General features: G+C 41.5%; 1 protein-coding gene across 3 annotated transcripts in view; it reads left to right on the top strand.

The window, feature by feature from the left end:
* LOC103478552 (rap guanine nucleotide exchange factor 5-like) overlaps positions 1-16,711 on the top strand; it is a 44,744-nt gene continuing 28,033 nt past the window's right edge. Inside the window, exons 1-3 of one of the 3 annotated variants that reach the window (XM_081616868.1) lie at positions 1-924; positions 5,610-5,689; positions 6,267-6,427. In XM_081616868.1, the coding sequence (XP_081472994.1) occupies positions 745-924; positions 5,610-5,689; positions 6,267-6,427 (421 nt within the window). In that variant the 5' untranslated portion in view covers positions 1-744. Of the gene's footprint in view, positions 925-5,609; positions 5,750-6,266; positions 6,428-16,711 lie in introns of all 3 variants that reach the window. The other 2 variants (XM_081616867.1, XM_008432469.3) reach the window with 2 other exon arrangements.

Below are 16,711 nucleotides of genomic sequence, written 5' to 3'. Positions count from 1 at the left end.
TAAATTAATTGCCTACTGGCACATCGACATGTGGGGATGAGAAAGCTGGAGTCAAATCCACAACTTTCCAACTGCAAGACAATTAATCTTAACCCCTGAGCCACCGTAACACTTTAATGATTTTTCTGACTTCAATTATGATTTTTATTTTATTTTATTTATTTACTAAGCAGCTTTGCCAGTACTTTAAGAGGAGGCAGAATTACTGGAGCAACACAAATTATGTTCTGCTTCGCTAAATCCACTTTGATTGTTTTTCAACCCCACAGTGCACAATGCGCTGGCCTGGTTTGATAGTGTCTACATCATAAAGTTCTTTTGTCTCCTGTACCTATTGCCATACTTAATACATCTCCACCCTTAAAACATTTGACCTTCTGTTACCCTGCCCAGCCCCGACTCTCTCCTGCATGGGAGTTTTCGAAACTTCCTTTTCTGGGCTGTCTGGCTCACCAGATGTTTCCTCCGTTCTCCAAAACCCACCCACCTCCCATTTGGTGAAAGGTGCAACACTGACAGAGCGGGGCCGTGTCTTTCACTTGTAGTCCAGCCCATGACTCACATGAGGAATCCAGCCGAGGAAGTCTTTTAGAAAGTTCTGAACAAGGTGCACAGCACCTGGGATTTACTCAGACAATTCTTATATCTTTTCCTTATTTGGACTTTAACACAAACCAGTGTTTGCTTCAGAGCTGCTCTGTGATTTTGCTTCGTTTGAGTCCAGCAGGTCGTTATTAGCTGACAATGTCGTGGGACTGTGGTCTCAAGTACATGTTCTCTATGCCCCCTGCACTGCAGCAGGGTAGCAAATGCATCCTGCATGACAAGGAGGACCTGTCCAGACTTGAGATGGTCCAGAGATTGGCGAAGGACGGCTGCCGGTTCCTGCAAAACCACAGCCAGGGTCCAGAGAAGACATCTCAGGTGAGACGCACAAAGATCAAATCTGTGATTTTCACTGCAAACATCTGTCTGACATCCTGCACTGATTTCTCTGTAGCATCTATAATTAATCAATGAGTCAATATGATATTGTACATCTCTGTCTCCATGCTGTATGCTTTCATTTAGTTATTTGAATAGAATTGGACAGAATATTCCATTAGTTGTCCCTGATTGAGAGAAATTCCTGGATGTATGCAGATTAAATACACAAATTAAGGAAAACTATATTATAAGACATATTTCTGGATATTTGTGGGGGGAAAAAAGCTGGGTACAAAGCTATATTAAGGTCTGTTGGAAGAAATGGACTCAATAGAGAAATATTACTGCAAAAATGTAAACAACCGTGCACAGTAAAATCTGACTACATACATATTGTCTATTCTCAATGTCTAAACAGAAACAATTAACAAAAACTATCTTTTGGAAAACAATGCCACAACCTATGCACAAGTTTTAAGCACACTTTTCAGTGAGCCCACATTTCTGTGTAAAAAAAACAAACAAAACATTTTCTTTTCTTAATCTGATGTAATATTTGAATCTTAAATGTTAAACGTCAAATATGTTGAAGGATCATCGGGATTAAAAAAATAAAAAGCTTGCAAATTTCAGTCTGCGTGTAAAGAAAACTATACACGCTTCACATAGGGAATGGTGTTACGGAAATGAATGAATATTCTAATATCATTCTAACTTGTTAAGTATAGCTATATATTTTATCAAAAAGTAATTTGATAAAAAGAGATTTGCCCTGCACACATGAAGTTAGACGCACAAACCATCCTGGTGTGAAAGTGCCACAAACATGGGTAGTGATTGTGGCACCATCCATTTATAAAATCTGCCACTTCTGAAAGCATAAGTGCACACACACTGCTCAGTCTCACCCGCCTGTGCTTTGAAAAAAAAAAAAACAACAACAACAAAAAAACATTACATCAGCCCAAGAGCCCTCTGATAGGCCAAATCTGTGGCGGGTTTAGCTTCACCCTTCCTGCCAGCTGTATCGGCTCGCTGGGCTTTTAGACAATTGCAGGAAAAGTTGACGTCTTTGGCTGGACTGCACTGGCAGTACATTGTGTGGTCTCTGGGTGGGTTCCCGTGCGTCAGATTTGTGACCTTTTCTCCCCAACAAGGCCAGATCTTCTCATCTGTTAAGAATTCAATAAAGTTCATCACCTGTGTTAAGCCGCCACCCATCACAGTACGATCAAATGTCAGCAATGTAGATAACTTTGGCATTACTGTGTTAGATCTCCAGCAGTAGTTGCATGGTGTACATATTGAACGCAATTGAAAATAAAAATCACAAAAAGTTGACAATGAGTTTAATATTTCAACTAATCTAGAAATCAAAGTATTATATAAAATTATCCTGTTTCGTGTTTGCAAAGCGATTTAAACTGGTGCTGGAGTTCACCCAACACATACTGTGCAGCGCAATGTGTGATTCGTTTAAATATGTGAAATCAGACAACAAAGAGCGTAAAAATAAGTTTACTCCATGTTGAAACAAAATGGCCAAATATATAACAATGTACAGCTCCTATTAGAAGATCGAACCCTCCAAAAAAAAAAAAAAACAGGAGTGTCTCAGAAATAAAGGATCTCTGTTTCCTCCTGAACCCGGATCCTGGTTGAGCTGAAGACAGCTGATGGATGGATTTGACAGGGGTGCTGAAGGCTAAAAAGTATTTTTTTCAGAGCTTGTCTGAGTTGAAAGTGTGAAGTTTGAGGCTTTGCTGTATACCACCTCCTCTAAAATTAAAATAAACTCCAAATTTGCAAGCCGGTTTTCATTGTTTGAGAAACTAAGCTACTCTCTTCACCTTCTTGCCATCTCATGCTGTTAATTTCTGAGGGAATTTGGTCTCGTCTGCACTCGGTACAGACAGTACAGACACTTTGCAGGCCTTGTTAGGTGTCTCACGCCATCCACACCAGACGTGAACGAGGACAGAAAACATCTGAGGAACGTGACTTTGAGCAGAAGCCTGAGATCATATTTATTACGAGGACTTCTTTGGAAATGTTGACTCAAGATCTTTTCGACTTGTGTTGTATTTTAGTCACCGGCTCAGGGGATCTAATTGTTTGTCTTTTATATTATGAGTCTGTCTCCCACTGCACACAGACATTTATCCCAGAGAAGCTGTGGCCAGATCAATAATTCATTCTTGGGGGGGGGGAAACTGGACATCCACACTTTGGCTTTGGTGTCGTGATTTGAGTCAGAAAAAAACTGTGCATTGAAGCTAAAAGCAAAGCACCTGGTGGGTCTGCCTGGAAATACGGAGTACATTTCACTGGAACCAGGAAGCTAATCATCATCTTTTCATCGTGGTTCAGATTCCGTGAACAGAAGTGCTGCGGCTCCACCCTTTTATGGTCGAAAATACACATGAGGCATCCTCTTTGTGCCTGCTTGCTGGTTAGATTGGGATCAGCTGGAACAGCTTTATGAGATGCGCTCAAAGTCATGAATCACTCAAGAAGCTGCCAGCATGTCTTAAAGTTAATATTCCGTCCTGCGCACATGGGAACATCCCTGCTGTTTTTTTTTACAGCAGTCAGTCTTTTTTGTCTCTGTGTGTCCTCTGGTTGAGTGTTACTGTGCCAGGAAATCCTGCTTTACTGAAGGATCATGCATTTGTCTCCACAAAATACAATTAGGGCTGCAAACTGCAGCCACTTCCAGCCTGTCAGCCCCGGCTAATTGCATGAACAGAGGTGATTCATTGACTGACAGTTGACAACTGAAGGGAGGGGGAAGAGGGGGTGTATAAGCAAGGAGCTGATGCATGAGTGTGTATACAGTGAAATCTTCATTAGGGCCAGTATATCTGATCTGGGTCCTGCACTGTCCAGATCCAATCAGGAATTGTGTTACTGCAAGCTCAACAGTTCTTCCTCAGAGTGGAGGCTGCGGAAGATGGAAAAGAAGGCAAAGAAAAACTGGAATACAACATGGCTGCATTTCGCATGAAGATGATTAACTTTTAATCACAAGTTCACAGAAGCGTCCTGTTAATAGCAAGAGAACCCTTCTTGATAAGAAAAGAGAAATGTGAATAAAACATGAAGAAACGGTCTTTGTAAAAACATAAAATAGAGATCTTAGTACAGTTGGAAAGATTTGCGTTTGTAAGTTGTACAAATACAGTGAACCGCACAGAAACAAATCAATAAACAAAAAGTAATGCAACATAAAAAAGGAGGTCGGAGGGTTTCAGGGTGCTACTCCGCAGCAATATGTAAATGGTGCTTAATTGGACAGGGTTGTGGAAATTGTAGGTTTTTGAACTTTTTTTGATGAAACATCTACAGTGTTTCATAAATTCTGTATAGTCGAAACAAAAATCTTGTATTTTTCTTTACACCGGTTGGGAAAATATGGGTGTGTTAATTAATGCAAAATAGCGAAAAGGTTTAGGTGGATGATCATGTCTTGGAAAGTTTGTACTGGCACACTCTTTCCATTTTCAGGATGACGCATGAAGCAGGTTTGAACACAAATGCCAGCCACCATCCATCCATCCATTTTCTCTACACCCTTGTCCCTTAGTGGGGTCAGGAGGGGTGCTGGTGCCTATCTCCAGCTAACATTCCAGGCGAGAGGCGGGGTACACCCTGGACAGGTCGCCAGTTTATCGCAGGGCAACACAGAGACCGACAACCATGCACACACACATTCACATCTAGGGACAATTTGGAGAGGCCAATTAACCTGACAGTCATGTTTTTGGACTGTGGGAGGAAACCGGAGTACCTGGAGAAAACCCACGCATGCACAGGGAGAACATGCAAACTCCATGCAGAAAGACCGGGGCTGGGAATCAAACCCAGAACCTCCTTGCTGCAAAGCAACAGCTCTACCAACTGCGCCACTGTGCAGCCCAATGCCAGTCACACTTTTCAGATTTTTGTTTGTAAAAAAAAAAACACCCCACAATTATGCCCTACTTTCTGTCTGCTTATCAGACAACAGCCTAATAAAATACACTGAAGCTTGTAGTTGTGAGTTGATAAACTGTGTAAAAGATTCAAGAGAACACTTTTGATAAGCATTGTACATTAAAAAAATAAAAAATAAATAAAATCCTAAAACTGCTAAAACTAAAAAAGAAAAACCTTTAAGCTACAACTGGATTGCTTTGGTTTACTTCATGTATGCCAGTTTAAACAGAGATGTTACATTATGTCACAGAGTTGTTGGGACCTAGATTGTGGTTCGTTGGCAATGATGAACAAGAATTGAAATGCACCTTATTGGGGGATAAATCCATCCCCTGGGGGAGTTAGTGTGTGGATCAAAGCCTAAGCAGAAGTCCAAACCATTGTTAGTATGCAGAGTATAACCAAATGACAGCTTCAAATACACTCCCCCTTCTGGACATCCCCCATAATTTAATTGGCTCTGTGCATAAATCAGTGATTTAAATATGTGACTCATTTATGTTAATCCCTGAATGGGCTCCTGCGATAAGGACCAAATAATGATATATGTGGACGTTCTCTTTCTATTTCCGAGCTGCTTTTGACAGTATATTATGATGGAAATCAGAGGTGATTTATGTGAGAGGGAGAAAAGGGAATCTCCTTTATGACACACTCAGCCCCCCCCCTCCCTTTTTTTTATTTTTATTTTTTTCTCTCTACAGCCACAGAGTGACGAGGCAGTCCGCTTGTGCGTGAGGGAGCGGGGCCACGATGTGCTCGTTCTCCGTCGGGTGTTGTCAGAGCAGCCAGCGCACGCTGCGTGGTCGAGGGGAGGAGGGAGGGAAGAGGCGAGGACCAGGAGGTAAGCCTCTTCACTCCCTCCCTCCTTCCTCCCTCTCTCTCTCAGCTCTCCATCTCTCATCAGCCTCCTCCTCTGGCTCTGTCGCTCACACACTCACTCAGGCTTGCCCACATCTCAGCTCTCCACTCATAAATGACTACATTAAATAGATATAAATGAGCAGCATGGGGCTGTGAGACGGCCTTTCCCACTCATACTGAGGGGGATCCCTCGGCGTGAACACGCCAGGGTGGATGCATGAAGGTGTCATGCGGCAGTGAGCGCAGCCGGGGTGAGGGCACGGCAACTCTTCAGGGATGGGATCTGGTCCTCAGCCCCTGAACCTGCAGAAGGACGGCGGGCTGCTGCTGCACGCAGCCCTGGTGGAGCAGGAGGAAGACGAGGAGGACGAGGAGGAGGAGGAGAGCAGCAGCACCGGCACCAGCCGGGCAGAGCCGCAGACGATGCCCACCTTTGACGTCCCCTACTTTCGTTACATAGACGATGAGGGAACAGAGGGGGAGGAGGAATGGAGCAGCAGCAGATCTCTGTCCTCCATCGGCAGGGACTCCTCCGCTGACTCTGTTGCGTCTGACAGGTTCGCGGTGGTGTCAGGGACCCCCGAGAAGATCCTGGAGCATCTGCTGGGTGACATGACGCTGGATGATGACCGAGGGACCATGCAGGGGAAAGAGTCAGGTCAGCATCCTTACTTTTAACTCTTTGCCTCTCTTCTTTTAAACTTACTTTGTCGTGTCAGGGTATGAAAAAGGAGCTTGATATCTCCCGCTGCAAAAACTAGCTGTTAAATTTACTGATTTCTGAAAAAAGGACTCCAGGACTCCAACAAATGAAGTTTCCTTCACCCCCTCTGGTCTCCATAATGAGCCGGTGCTGCAGTTCGTCTCCAGGCGATATCATCGGGTTGATCATGAGTGCCTAAATGTTCCAAATGTTCAGCCTGTTTTTTTTTAAAGCTACTCACTTGAGTTTTCTGTAAGCTGGATCAAACCCACTGAAGAAGTAGCTTGTCAACCATAGTGCAACACATTATATTCGCTTTTCCTATTTGATGCAAATTGTTAAGATAAAATCCATGATTTTTAGAAATAAGCTACTATACCTCTGGTGACATCACAAAAGGCATAAGGGAACTAATGACAGCAAATTTAAGTTTTCTCTTAGTATTTCTGCTCTTTATTATCATGACTCTTGATGAAGCACACAAGGTTGAATCTCAATACTCAAACTGAAAACTTAGTTGTATGTCACAAGGGCTACTGAAACCAACTGATTAGATAAATTATGCCTCCTGTGATGTCATTGACCCCCCCCCCCAAAAAAAACAACAACAAAAAAACAAAACAAAAAAAAACACAGCTAACAATTTATATTTCTTTTGGCTTCAGAGCATTTTTTTTCTCCTACTTTGCATTTTTGGAAATCTTACAATCCAGACTTCACTAACCAGCTATGTTTTTACTGTCAGTTCACTTTCGCTGTTGGGGGAAAAAAATAGCACAGGATTAAATCTTTAAACCAGTGAGAAATATGCAACACTTCCTCATATCTTTTGAGCTGGGCTGCAGTGGACCGCGCCACATGAACTCCAGCCCCGCAGCAGCGACAAATCAACACATTTCCTCTCATCCCAGCAGGTACATGATAATGTGACACTGTTGCCAAGGCAGAGGAGACCCTCTGTTGCTGAAGCTGAAGACGTTTGCTCAACGAGAGACGATGACTGAGAGCAGTGCAATAGTCAGACAAAGAGAAAAAGAAAGCAAATAAAAAGAAGGAGGGGAAAAAAATAAGATTCATTTTTTCTCTTACAAGAAGAAATTGTCATCAGTGGGAGCTCAGATCATGATTAACAGAAGAACTGAGTGAAACTGATGTCACTGTAGTGCTAGGAATGCATTTTTAGATGGAGGAAGGAGTTACATTTTCTTTAAAAATAAAACTGCTCATATCCTTACATAAATAAATGGCTTAAATTCATCATAGGTCCATTGCTCCTTGATATCATTAAGCATACATCTCCAGATGGATTATTAAATCAAATCCCAATGTCAAACAGCCAGAGACCAGAGGAGTCATGAACATGAACAGCAGCTTGTCTTTACTCAGAGATGTTTGGCAGCTCGACTCCTGCTGGGCTGTATGTACATCCTTGCAAAAGTTGTTGTTCCTTTGATGCTACTTCTACGCTGATCCACAGAGCTTTGCAGAAGCATGGTAGACTAAGGCGCTCTGATGTCATCAAACTCAAATACATTTTTCTTTGAGCAGTCCCCAAGTTGCTGTGTTTGATATGGCTCTTCTAGATGGAGGGAAATAGCTTGATTTTTAATATGTTTGGAGGTGTATATCAGTAAATTAGCACATGATTATGCTGAGAGGTGTGGTGTGGAAAAAAAGGAGTCAGTTAACCTTGGCTGCACAGCAACAAAGCTGGTCTATTAAGTCTGGTTCAACACAGCGGATTTCAAAAATGGCAGCCGTCCCATCAGCTCTCCTGCTACATCTAGCAGTCCACCCATAAACTGATTAAACCCCGCCTTCTCAATGTACACCAGCCAATCACGTCAGCATTCCAGAGTGGTGGTGAGGGAAATTAGAAAATTCATTTATTTCAATAACACACAGTGTAAACACTAACCATTATTTATCAATAATAAAATATTTGGCAGATATTTTATGTGTGCAAATGCACAAATTATAAAACATTGTATTCTTTAAAGTACTTTAAGCTTTAGCCAGTCAAACTCCAGCTCTTTTCACCGCTGTTTCTATGAAAGAGCTGGGTGTGATTGGTGGGCCTCTTCTTTAGCAGGATCCAAAGGTGGCTGCCACAAAAAACACAGCCACAAGGTAACAAACATTTCAGCCACACACTCTAGAACTAAGGTTAGAAAAACCCATTGCCTCTTAACAATCAAAAATGTAATTTATTTCAGTAATTCAATTTTGAAAAGTGAAACTCGCGTATTGTAAAGACTCATTTCACATAAGGAGGCATTTTTCAGTTGTTAATTTTAAGGAGCATACAACTTCAGCACATCTGCATTGCTGGCTCTGGTTTTTCTTGTCTTCCTTTTAACAATACTCCATAGATTATCTATCGGGTTTAGGTCAGGAAAGGTTAAAGACCAGTCACGCACAGTGGGTATTGATAGTCTGGCAGCGTGGAGAAGTGCCGAGCCATGGTGTAAAAAGGAAATTCACTTCTCTATGGAGCTTGTGGGCTAAATGAGACACAAAACACTTTACGTGTCCTAGAAGATGAATGCATACAATACAGACTTGTTAAAACACAGTGGACCAACATCAGCAGATGACATGGCTCTCAAAATTGTATGTTTTTTTTTTAATCACACATTTTCCATTTTCATACTTATTTCCAACTTCTTTAGCAATAAGCTTCTTACTGTGAAGGGTTGTCAACGACTGTCAGTTGTCTTTGATGACTGCGTCAGTCATTATACGTCATTTTTGTGTTAAAAATTCTTCTTGTTATTGGTTATGTGCATAATTTACATATTCATAGAAACTCCTTTTGGAGTTTTCATTAGTTGTAGGCAATTATTAAAAATAACAGTTAAAACCTGTCACACTTAATGAATGTCCTATAGTGTTTCTTGAGAATAGGGATAAAATGGGTTTTAATTTTCCCATCATTTTTTTTTGTTATTTCTCAACCTGATGTATGCAAATATGACAAATACTGTTTTGGAAATGTAAAGATGCTAAGGTGCAGGCTCCCAGTTGCAATTTTTTTTTTTTTATTACATTTTTAATTGACCTGACCTAGAACGTTGTCATCACCATCTGACAAAAATAAATAAAAAATCATTTTTAATGACCCTATTAGTGATATTCTTACTCATTTTGCAGTCAAATGCTTCTCAAGAAACAAAATAAATATTAGTTAAAACAAAAAACAACTAAAAGGCCATCTAACGGAGTTGACACTGCATGACGGAGTTGACAGAACTGAAGGTGGTGAAAAACTAGTGAGTAAAATGAAAAATTTGGTACAGGTGAAGTAATGCAATTATTGTAAAATACATTGAAATGAATTAATTGCACATTTAAGTGAGATTTGACAACAATTTCACTGAAAGAGTCACAAAAACTCTGATGGAGTTGACATCTGACAGAGTTGACAAAAAGCCAAACTACCTCAATATATATGATGTTATTCTGAAGAAGCCATATTGTAGCTCATCAGGTCCATGAAATCTTTACATTTTACCAAAATAAAGCTTTGATTTCACAAAATTTCATCAAAGATTTATAAATTGTCAGTTATGGTGTTGACACATCATGGTTGTGACAAACAATTTAGAAGAAAAAACAAAAGAATAAGCTAACCAGAGCTAACTAGCCCTCTTAGCAAAGGAAGAGAAAGGAAGAGGTCATGGGGTCCTCAGAAGTTCTGGTACCCTCAATAATGCCAGATTTTTTTTTACATTCTTTTCATTTCTGACAGTGTTGACAAAAACTAGTGACAAATTTCAATGGAATTGGAAAATATATAACAATTATTTTTAATTCAATTTATTGATACCTTTATAATTATTTATATGACTACTTACACTTAATTGTCATAATATATGATTTTAGTATTTCTTTAATTATTTTAAACTATTATAATGTATTGAGTTCTGCTCCTGGACAAGAAATTTTACAGGCATCATCCACCGACTACAATGTTTAAAATAAAAAAAATATTCAGCAAATACCAGGAAAATATACATTGTTGAGCTCACATGACCCAGGTTAGTTTAGTCAGATATTTGAAAAAAACTTATATTTTGTGCATATTTTATTCAAATTTTGTGCCTTATCCATAGGACCTGTTTTGTCCCTATTCTCAATTCTCAGTGTACAGTGTAACCAAAGAATGAGTGAGTCACTACGTAACCAAAGAATGAGTGAGTCGCTACGTGATCAAAGACTGAGTGAGTCGCTATGCAATGAAAGAATGAGTCAGTAGCTAGGTAACCAAAGAATGAGTGAGTAACAATGTAACCAAAGAATGAGTGAGTCACTAGGTAACCAAAGAATGAATAAGTCGCTACGTAATCAAAGAATGAGTGAGTCGCTATGTAATCAAAGAATGAGTGAGTCGCTACGTAATCAAAGAATGAGTGAGTCACTACGTAACCAAAGAATGAGTGAGTCACAAGGTAACCAAAGAATGAATGAGTCGCTACGTAATCAAAGAATGAGTGAGTCGCTATGTAATCAAAGAATGAGTGAGTCGCTACATAATCAGAGTCAGTCACTACGTAACCAAAGAATGAGTGAGTCACAAGGTAACCAAAGAATGAGTAAATCTCTATGTAACCAAAGAATGTGTGAGTCACTAGGTAACCAAAGAATGAGTGAGTCGCTAGGTAACCAAAGAATGAGTGAGTCGCTACGTGATCAAAGAATGAGTGAGTCACTGGGTAACCAAAGAATGAGTGAGTTGCTACATAATCAAACAAAGAGTGAGTCGCTACAAAACCAAAGAATGAGTGAGTCACTACATAAGCAAAGAATGAGTAAGTCGCTACATAACCAAAGAATGAGTGGTTCGCAATGTAATCAAAGAATGAGTGAGTTGCTGGTTAACCAAAGAATGAGTGAGTTGCTACATAATCAAACAAAGAGTGAGTCGCTACAAAACCAAAGAATGAGTGAGTCGCTACATAACCAAAGAATGAGTGATTTGCTGGTTAACCAAAGAATGAGTGAGTCACTACATGACCAAAGAATGAGGGAATCACACTACTTAATCAAAGGATGAGTGAGTCACTACGTAACGAAAGAATGAGTGAGTCGCTAGGTAACCAAAGAATGAGTGAGTCGCTTGGTAACCAAAGAATGAGTGAGTCGCTACATAATAGAAGAATGAGTGAGTCGCTACGTAATCAAAGAATGAGTGAGTCGCAAAGTAACCAAAGAAAGTGAGTCGCTGGGTAATCAAAGAATGAGTGAGTTGCTAGGTAACCATAGAATGAGTGAGTCACTAGGAAACCAAAGAATGAGTGAGTCGCTGGGTAATCAAAGAATGAGTGAGTCACAAGGTAACCAAAGAATGAGTGAGTTGCTACGTGACCAAAGAATGAGCGAGGCACTAAGTGATCAAAGAATGAGAAAATCTCTATGTAACCAAAGAATGAGTGAGTCACTAGGTAACCAAAGAATGAGTGAGTCGCTACGTAAACAAAGAATGAGTGAGTCACTATGCAACGAAAAAATGAGTGTCACTATGTGATCAAAGGATGAGTGATTCGCTACATAATCAAAGAATCAGTAAGTCGCTATGTAATCAAAGAATGAGTGAGTCGCTACGTAATCAAATAATGAGTGAGTCACAAGGTAACCAAAGAATGAGTGAGTTGCTACGTGATCAAAGAATGAGTGAGTCGCTATGTGATCAAAGAATGAGAAAATCTCTATGTAATGTGAGTCGCTGGGTAACGAAGGAATGAGTGAGTCACTATGTAACAAAAGACTGAGTGAGTCACTATGTAATCAAAGAATGAGTGATTCCCTATGCAACCAAAGAATGAGTGAGTCACTTGGCAACCAAAGAATGAATGAGTCGCTTGGTAACCGAGGAATGAGTGAGTCGCTACGTGATCAAAGAATGAGTGAGTCGCTATGCAATCAAAGAATGAGTGAGACATTTGGTAACCAAAGAATGAATGAGTCGCTTGGTAACCGAGTAATGAGTGAGTCACTAGGTAACCAAAGAATGAGTGAGTCGCTACGTAATCAAAGAATGAGTGAGTCACAAGGTAACCAAAGAATGAGTGAGTCGCTACGTGATCAAAGAATGAGTGAGTCGCTACGTGATCAAAGAATGAGTGAGTCGCTATGCAATCAAAGAATGTGTGACAAAGTGGTTCAGTTTGTGTTCACCACTTGTCCCTTATTCTTTCTCATTCACTTATTTTTATATTTGGTTATAATAATTAATTCAAACATTGCCATTTTGCTTCACTTACTATCCCGGGTTTGTTTGTGTTGGCATTATGTTGCAAGATCTATCTGTTTAGGTTAAAGTTATTATTTCTGGATTATGGGTTGAAGTTGTTTCAAGGAGTATTTACTTTTCTTTGTACTCACCATCATTTGTCCATGTAGATCTGCAGGAGTATGGGAGAGGCCGGCCCAGTACTTCCTGGTTAAATGGCTGGATGATGTCAGTGATTACCTTATTGGGTTCTACCAATTAGAGGGTTTTTCTTTTGTGTATTGTTTGTTTTTCCTTTTAAAAATAACCTTTTGAGTTATCTTGTATTTAATTTATTTTGCAGATAACTTTATTATGTAGGAGTTTGTAAATTGATTTGTAGTTTTTTGTGTAAATGTTTTTGACCTGTTCCTTGGTGGCTGTGTCCAATCAAGCACAGGTGTGGTGCCAGTTGTATATAAAAACAGTGAGCTTTTGGATGCTGGAGAGAGAAGTCTGAGCAACGACTGAATAAAAAAAAGCAATTGGAAGAAACTGAAGCGGTGGCTGGTCCTGATTTTCTGCTCACCTCTGATCCTTGAGCCTAAACTACCTTACAAATGGTGGCAGCGGTGGTTCCAGGCCGATAGGTGTCAGAAATGCAGAAATCAGTCAAATCAAAGAGGCATCAGGGACCAATAGAGTGTTCCACAGAGGGGGCCCAAGATGATGAAAATCTGCCAGAAGCTTCTAGTGAGCAGCGAACTGAGGCACAAAGTTTTTCTGAACTCTCAGCTTTATTGAAAGGCCTGATGCAGCAGCATGCTGACCAGGAAACCAAATGGGAGCAGGACAGACGACGCCAGGAGGATCGGTGGAGGAAAATGGAACACCAGTTCAGTCAACTTCAGCAGGAGGTCCAAATGGAACGTCAAGAGCATCAGATGCAGCTGGAGGGTGCAGTAGCTGATCCTGGAACACTTCCCGGTCCTGCAGTGAGGCCAAAGGTGCCACAATTGGTGCAACAGAGACAAAGTCCTCCCAGCACATCTGAGGGACCACAAGCATCCAGTCTGAGACCAACCAGTTGGAAAGGTCCAAAGATGCAGCCCTATGGTGAGGATGAAGATATTGAACATTATTTGACAACATTTGAAAGAATTGCGACCGGATGTCAGTGGCCAAGGACAGAATGGGCCCTGCATCTGGCACCACTTCTCAGCGGTAAAGCAAGAGCTGCTTATGTAGCTATGGACACTGATGAGACAATGGACTATGACAAAGTAAAAACTGCTGTGCTGGAGAAGTTTGAAATAAGTGCTGAGACTTACAGATCCAGGTTCCGGTCCACATCGGTGAGGGATGACGAGACACCCAAGGAACTGCGAACACGTCTAAAAGACCTGTATGAAAAGTGGATGGTTCCAAAGAAGAAGACAAGAGAGCAAATCGGAGATGTCGTGGTGCTGGAGCAGTTCCTGAGAGTTCTCAGCCCGGATCTTCGAACCTGGGTGAAGGAGCGCAACCCCTCCACTTCAAAGGAAGCTGCAGAGATGGCTGAGGCTTTCCTTGCGGCTCGCCGCCCACACAAAGGGTTCATGACTTTGAAACAGAGTGCAGGCCCCTTAATGGTGGGTAAGTCGGGGGCTGGGAATGGATACAGACATAAATATCCCAAAGACAGTTCCCCGACCAGCGGCAATAACCGTGTCAGGGAATTTAAACAAAGAGGTCCTTTGGTTTGTCACGCTTGTGGTCAAACTGGTCATTTTAAGGCTGATTGCCCAGGTTTACAAGTCAGTAAGACTTGCATGTGTTTTTCACCAGAGTGTTTTGATTTGCTGGAAGAAAAATCTCAGTCTGCAGTACCTTTAAGGGGTCAGGAGCACACCATTTGTGTTTTCATTGAGGGAAAGCCATGTGTCGCACTATTAGATTCAGGCAGTAGCCGCACCCTCGTTAGGCAAGATTGTCTTCCCAGAGACACCACATTTTCTGGTAAAGTTAAAGTCTGGTGTGTTCATGGTGATGATGTTGATTACCCCATGGCCAATGTTGTCCTTCAAGTTCATGACCAGGAACATTTACTTACTGTAGGAGTGATGGATAAACTTCCCTACCAGGTTGTATTGGGACGGGATATGCCACTCCTTAGGGACCTGTTAGCAAAGAAAGAGAAAGATCTAGATATTTCAAGTGAGGGTCTGCTAGCCGTCACTAGGTCTAGCTCTAGAAGGTCTCAGTCAGAGCCTGGTTTGAGGGAGTTACCTTTTGCTAACACTGAAATTCCTGGTGAGGAAGGATTAAGACGGCAATGTCCAAGAAAAAGCAGAATGCAGAGGAGACATGAGAGGGTAAGGGGGACAGAAGTTGCAGAGTTACTTTTTGAACCTGAAATTGATGAGCTACTGGTAATTCCAAGCAATGTTGTCCAACTTCAAAGGCAAGACCCCTCTTTAACGCCTCTTTTTGCTAAGTGTGTACCAGAATCAACACAGATTACAGAGGGAGTTCGAGAAGTTTTCATTATAAAGAATGAACGCCTGTATCGCCGTAGCAAAGTGGGTGACCAGTTAGTAGTTCCCACAAGCTTAAGGCCAATAGTTTTACAGTTGGCCCATTCAGTTCCTTGGGCGGGTCATTTGGGATATGTGAAAACTTTCTCCAGAATGTCAAGCCGTTTTTTTTGGCCTCAGCAGTTTTCAGATACCGTGCAATACTGCAAATCATGTCCACAGTGTCAGTTAATAGCTCCGAGTAAGAAAGGTGACAGAGCCCCACTTATTCCTATGCCTGTAATCGACATTCCCTTCTCTCGCATTGCCATGGACATTGTTGGTCCGTTGGAGAGAAGCAGCTCAGGACATAGATATATTCTAGTGGTGTGTGACTATGCGACAAGGTACCCTGAGGCTTTCCCACTGAGACGAGTGAAAGCTCGCCAAATAGCCAATTGTCTGATACAGATGTTTTCAAGGGTGGGAATTCCCAGAGAAATCCTTACAGATCAAGGGTCAAACTTCACTTCAAACCTGCTGAAGGAGGTTTATAAACTTTTGGGAATTAGCGGGATCAAAACTAGTCCTTACCATCCTCAAACTGATGGACTTGTTGAAAGGTTTAATAAAACCCTGAAGTCAATGTTGAAAAAGTTTGTAAAAGACTCTGGGAAAGACTGGGATCAGTGGTTACCATTTCTGCTTTTCGCTTATAGAGAGGTACCTCAAGCATCTACTGGGTTTTCTCCTTTTCAACTTTTGTATGGTCATACTGTCAGGGGTCCACTAGATGTCCTTAAAGAGGCCTGGGAGGAGACCAGACCTGGAAAACAGTGTACATCACTCTCATATGTGCTGAAAATGAGGGATAAACTTGAACAGTTTCAGGAACTGGCTCATAGTCACCTAGTAGAAGCTCAACAGCGCCAAAAGAAGAACTATGATAAAACAGCTCGCAGGAGAACCTTTACAGAAGGACAGAAAGTGTTGTTGCTTTTGCCAACGACTGAGAGCAGCCTCCTAGCCAAGTGGCAGGGGCCTTTTCTCATTAACAGGAAAGTAGGTCCCGTCACTTACGAACTCAACATGCCAGATCGGCGTAAAAAGCAACAAGTTTTTCATGTCAACATGTTAAAGGAATGGATTGAACGGCCAGTTCCATCAACACAGTTGTGGGCTCGAGCTGTAATTGACGAAGAAGAGCTTCAAGAGCAATTCCTTCCATCTAAAACTGGGGAACAGCTTCTGCCAGATGTAAGCCATCTGTCGTCAGAGCAGCAAGGAGAACTGCTGGCTATTTTGCCAAAAGAACTTTTCAGCACAAAGCCAGGCTACACCCATCTCATTCAGCATGACATACGACTTCGCAGTACAGATCAACCGCCCATCAGAGATACAACCTCCAGAGTTCCAGCAAAGCTGATGCCAGCTCTGAAACAGGAGGTGGAAGAAATGCTGTCTATGGGGATCATAGAACCTTCCAGAGGTGAGTGGTGCAGCCCTGTGGTGCTTGTTCCCAAGAAAAATGAC

Source organism: Poecilia reticulata, chromosome 16, assembly GCF_904066995.2.
Source record: "Poecilia reticulata chromosome 16, P_reticulata-male-v2, whole genome shotgun sequence".
Taxonomy (NCBI): Eukaryota; Metazoa; Chordata; class Actinopteri; order Cyprinodontiformes; family Poeciliidae; genus Poecilia; species Poecilia reticulata.
The sequence above is the reverse complement of the archived record's forward strand: the minus strand, read 5'-3'. Positions and strand labels throughout refer to the sequence as shown.